General features: G+C 62.7%; 2 protein-coding genes across 2 annotated transcripts in view; one reads left to right on the top strand and one right to left on the bottom strand.

The window, feature by feature from the left end:
- Position 1: 1 nt before the first annotated feature.
- UCK1 (uridine-cytidine kinase 1) lies at positions 2 to 4,061 on the top strand (the record flags this gene model as incomplete). Its single annotated transcript, XM_014529878.1, has 6 exons — positions 2 to 185; positions 758 to 857; positions 1,098 to 1,240; positions 1,328 to 1,422; positions 2,486 to 2,534; positions 2,868 to 4,061. Coding segments are annotated over 6 exons (753 nt in total), but the record flags the coding sequence as incomplete, so codon positions are not given.
- A 593-nt stretch (positions 4,062 to 4,654) lies between these two features.
- Positions 4,655 to 5,044, bottom strand: part of POMT1 (protein-O-mannosyltransferase 1) — a 13,452-nt gene continuing 13,062 nt past the window's right edge. The window contains exon 19 of the mRNA XM_005882140.2: positions 4,655 to 4,973. Coding sequence (XP_005882202.1) covers positions 4,799 to 4,973 — 175 coding nt within the window. The 3' untranslated portion in view covers positions 4,655 to 4,798. The remainder of the gene's footprint in view (positions 4,974 to 5,044) is intronic.

Genomic DNA, 5,044 nt, shown 5'->3' on the forward strand with positions numbered 1-5,044 from the left:
GTCAGCGCGTCCTGTGTCCGTGCCCCAGTCCACGGTGTGTGAGAAGATCATGGAGCTGCTGGGGCAGAATGAAGTGGACCACCGGCAGCGGAAGGTGGTCATCCTGAGCCAAGACAGGTTCTACAAGGTGCTGACGGCGGAGCAGAAGGCCAAGGCCTTGAAGGGACAGTACAACTTCGACCACCCTGGGCCCTGGGCCCTGGTGGGAGCCAGGCAGCGGGAGCGCCTTTGGACCCCCACCCCTGCCCTGTGATGTGGAGAAGTCCACTCACCTCCCCTCGGGGGCCTTTGCACACCCGTTGTCCACTGCGGCCTTGCCCTGCCCGCTGCCTGCGCACAGTTCCTGAGAGGCCTGCGGGGGGAAGCAGAGCCCAGAGCCCAGAAACTTTGTTTCCTGGTTGGTCGGGGGCCAGGGGAACAGGTGGCAGTTGGAGAGGCGAGGAGGGTCATGGCCCAAGGAGGCCAGCCTGCCCTGCCCGCCACCACCCGCAGATCCGCGCCGCGGCCGACTCCCAGCTTCGTGCTTTCCGGGGACAGCAGCCTGGGCAGTGGCACTGCCTGGGGTCAGCAAGGACAGGGCCATCAGTGGCTGCAGGACTGCAGAGGGCTCTGCAGATGGAGGCTGTAGAGGCCACTGCTGGCCCAGGCGTCCCTCAGGTCCCGGGACCACCAGCAGGACCGCCAGCATCCGCCGTGGCCGAGGAAGCCCCGTCCCAGCACAGGACGCCTGGACCGTCTTGCCTTTTGTCCATCCCTGCAGAAGGCGCCCGCCATGACTTGATGCACAGGACTCTGAAAAACATCGTGGAGGGCAAAACTGTCGAGGTCCCAACCTATGACTTTGTGACCCACTCGAGGTGAGCAGGTGGTTCCTGGGAGGCCTTAGGGCGTCCCCTCCGGGGCTTACAGACCGCCCGCGGCAGGCCTGACCCGTGGGTTTCTGCGGACACCCCCCCTCCCACGTGATCTGTTTCCACACCCCCCTCCCACCGTGATCTGTTTCCACACCCCTCTCCCACGTGATCTGTTTCCTCGGTGAAGTCAGTGCCCGGGAGACCCAGGCTCCAGCAGGGCCCGCTCCCTGCTCTCGCCCGCAGGTTACCGGAGACCACGGTGGTGTACCCGGCGGACGTGGTCCTGTTTGAGGGCATCCTGGTCTTCTACAGCCAGGAGATCCGGGACATGTTCCACCTGCGCCTCTTTGTGGACACGGACTCGGACGTCAGGCTGTCGAGAAGAGGTAAGGCGCTCGGCCTCCCTGCCCCGGGCCGAGGCTGGGTGGTCGTTTCCCGGTCTGACAGCGGCCTCCTGGCTCCTGTCGCTGCAGTTCTCCGAGACGTGAACCGCGGGAGGGACCTGGAGCAGATTCTGACCCAGTACACCACCTTCGTCAAGCCAGCCTTCGAGGAGTTCTGCCTGCCGGTACCGCCTGCCCTTTCTCCCTCCAGAGACACGATGCGTGGTTCTGGGAGCCGGTGGGGAGGCACGCGTCCGGTTATAAATGGAGATTCAGCTAGTGCCCAGATGCCCAGGGCGTGCCCAGCTCTCCAGGCCTCCTCTGCCCTGCTGCTCCCTCTGCCTAGAAAAGCCACTCCCCGTATCCTGACCGGCTCCCTCCTGCTTCAGGCCTTGCCCTGGTCACCGGGATTGCCTGTGCAGGATGACCGAGACCCCTCTGCTCCCGGCCTCGGGCCTGCTTTCTGTGTTCCCAGGGGGCTTCCCATCATCTGACCGCACGGGCTATCTTGCTTACCCCCTTCGCTGGCCTCCACCTCCTGTCCGCTCAGCAGTGAGCCGGCCAGGGGAGCCGCGCCTGGCCCTCCGGCAGGTCCACTGCCTGCAGACACAGCTGCCCAGGCTGTCCCTCCTGCCTCGGTGGCGCATCTCTTGTAACATGTCTCCTTGGCCCACATTCCCACGCCAACACCGGACGGTGCATAGGTCTGTCCCCGGGGCCGCACCGTTTTCTCCTCCCCTCCCTGTGCTTTGCCTGGTCCGGGTGTGTCCCCGGCAGCCCTGCCCCTCCCTCGCACAGGGCTGGCGAGAGTGAGTGATGGCCAGCATGTTGTCAGCTGCACTGTGGCCGCTCTTGTGTGCAGTGCACCTTGCGCACCTGCCACTCCTCCGGGTTCTTGCAGAAGGGCCCTGATTGCAGAGGAAGCACGTGGTGGAGGATGCCACGCTCCACTTGGCCCAGTGAATTCAGTTGTTAGCACAGAGAACTGTCCTCAAGACTCTTCTATTGGTAGCATCGAGCAGAGCACAGCATTTCAGAGATGCAGGAGATACCAGTTCTCCTGGCTGCCGGCTGCCTGGAGCACCGCCTCACACCTCGCTGATAACTGCCCCATCCCTGCCCCCTGCCCCCTCCTGCCTGTGACCCAGGAATCCGGGCACCTCAAGGCTTGCTCCTCTACTGGATGGCACCTTGGGGGGTGGGGGCGGGTGGACAGATTCTTACAAGATCCTCCTCTTTGTGTTGCAGACAAAGAAGTATGCGGATGTGATCATCCCCCGAGGGGTGGACAATATGGGTAAGAACCAGGCCTGATGGGCTGCCCGACCCCCGTCTCCGTCCAGAGCCCCGAGGCAGGCACTGCCCCATCCCCCTGGTCACTGACAGTTAAATTATATGTCAGTTACACCTCAATAAAGCTGGTGGGAACATAGCTACTAGCACAGAGAGAACTTGAGGAGCCACTGTTAGCAGGAAGTCTTTTAACCAGGCTCCAGGTCAGCAGAAGGCCTCGCTGACCCAGCCAGCAAGTCTGGTGCCCAGGCCTGGACGTGTGTTTTCTGTCTGCTGAGACCCGGTGCCGGACAGACGGGCGAGGGGGTGGACACGCTCTTGTCTGTCTCTGCCGCAGTCGCCATCAACCTGATCGTGCAGCACATCCAGGACATTCTGAACGGGGACATCTGCAAGTGGCACCGTGGAGGGGCCAACGGGCGCAGCTGCAAGAGGACGTTTCCTGAGCCCGGAGACCACTCCGCGGTGCTGGCTGTCGGCAAACGGTCGCACCTGGAGTCCAGCAGCAGGCCACACTGAGGAGGGGTGTGCCTCCCGCAGGCCCGGAGGCGCCCGCCTGCCCCAGACACCTGCTGCTTCCTCTCCGCCTCGGGGACGGTCCCGTGAGTCAGTGTCCTCAGTACCAGGGCCCTGGACGCGGGGTCCCACCCAGCTCGATGGGGTGGGGGCTGTGTCTGCACCTGCTCCCTCGTGGTGAGAAGGGCGGGCGGCCAGGTCACTGAGAAATGCCACAGGGCGCGAGGCAGCCTGTGATGCTCACTCGGGGACACGGGGACACACTGTGGGGGGGGGGAGGGACGTCTGCACACCGTGCTGAGTGTTCCAACTGGTCTCACGGCGAGTTTCTCTGGTGTGATCAGTTCTCACATGTGCGACTGAAAGTGAAAATACCTCCCCTTTTTATTTTGTACGTCCCATGTTTTCTGTTTTATTCTGTTTCCTAACACCGTGTAGTGAGCTAGTAACCCAGTGTTGTGACCCGCAGTGGGTGGTGATCCAGCCTGCGACACGCTGACCTAACTCGAGGAGCCAGGGATGCCTTTCTCCTGGCCTGGGCTCCAGGGCGGGCGGGGAAGGAGCCTTGGGGACAGGCGTGTTTTTAACCAGCACCAGACAGGAAGCAGGGACACCCGCTCGCCCAGCCCCGAGCCTGCCCGGCCCCTGCTGGGGAGTGTCCACCAGGGGACCCTGAGCCCAGGGTGCTGTCCCACCTCCAGCCAAGGAATATGCTGGACCTGGAGGCATGAGCGAGTGCTGTGGCCCAAAGCCAGCCCCTCTCCCTCCCTCACCAAGTCCATGCCCCAAGCCCCCGTGGCCTGTGTCGTCCTGGAGTGTCTTCCTTCCCACGTGGTGGCCACGTGTTAAAGGGGTCCTGCCCCATCACTGTGCTGACCTGCACGGCACTCTGAGTAGTAGCTGGTCACATACCTGACATCGGCTGAGCCGTGGCCGGCTGCTGGTGACTGACAGTTTCGTCAAGCGTGTTGTGCCCTTTGGGGAGAGAATCAATAAATAACCATTATGAATGCCAGTGGTCCCTTTTTATTATTTCTTAAAATATATTTATTGATTTCAGAGAGGAAGGGAGAAGAGAATCATTGATCGGCTGCCTCCTGCACGCCCCCTACTGGGGATTGAGCTCGCAACCCAGGCATATGCCCTTGGCCCGAGTGGAACCTGGGACCCTTCAGTCCGCAGGCTGGCGCTCTCTCCACTAAGCCAAGCCGGCCAGGGCAGTGGTCCCTTTGTAATTACACCAAAAGGCGAGTTCAGGACAAGGAACAGATGACACACCTTGACTGTCTGCTCCTCGTTAGCCTCACGGGTGTGCAGTCAGCGAGAGGGTTGACACAGGGTTACCGTCTCTCTCAGACTGAGGCCCCGCCCGGCCGGCCCAGTGGCTAGTGACACTCGGCTGTTCCGGGCAAAGCCTAGAGGCCTCACGGGGCAGAGGCTCTAGCTCGGGGCCAGCGGGTGCTCGGGAGGGAGGACCAGGCGTGTCCGTTAGCAAGACCAGCCCGTCTGGTCTGACCCTCACGCCCGTCACTCCCACTCCCCGCCATCTCTCCGTCCCCGGGTCCCACACTAGCCACTCAACACGTGTCCCCGTGTAGGGCTCCGGGATTTGTGGGCACAGCGTGTTCTTTATTGTCCGCATAAGAATAAGGTGCTTAAGGTGAAGGGGACCAGAGGAGAGCCCCTGCCAGGCCTGGCCAGCTCCCCCGAGCGTGTCCCGGTCCCGACCCCGGATGTCTCGTGCCAGTCCTGCTAGTGTTTGCGGATCAGAATGTCCCAGCTCTCTTTCCAGCGAAGGGCCTGGAGGTCGCTGGGTGACAGCGACTTGTCCCCGTAGGTCAGTGGGCGCAGCATGTTAAACACGTGGCAGGCGGCCGAGTACCACGCCACCACCAGGGCGCCGAACAGGCTCCTGTGGAGCTGGGACCTGTGGGCGCCAGAGCAGAGCGCAGGTGTGAGGGGCTGGCTCTGCCCCACTGGCCGCGCACTCAGCACCAG

Source organism: Myotis brandtii, unplaced genomic scaffold (assembly GCF_000412655.1).
Source record: "Myotis brandtii unplaced genomic scaffold, ASM41265v1 scaffold699, whole genome shotgun sequence".
NCBI lineage: Eukaryota > Metazoa > Chordata > Mammalia > Chiroptera > Vespertilionidae > Myotis > Myotis brandtii.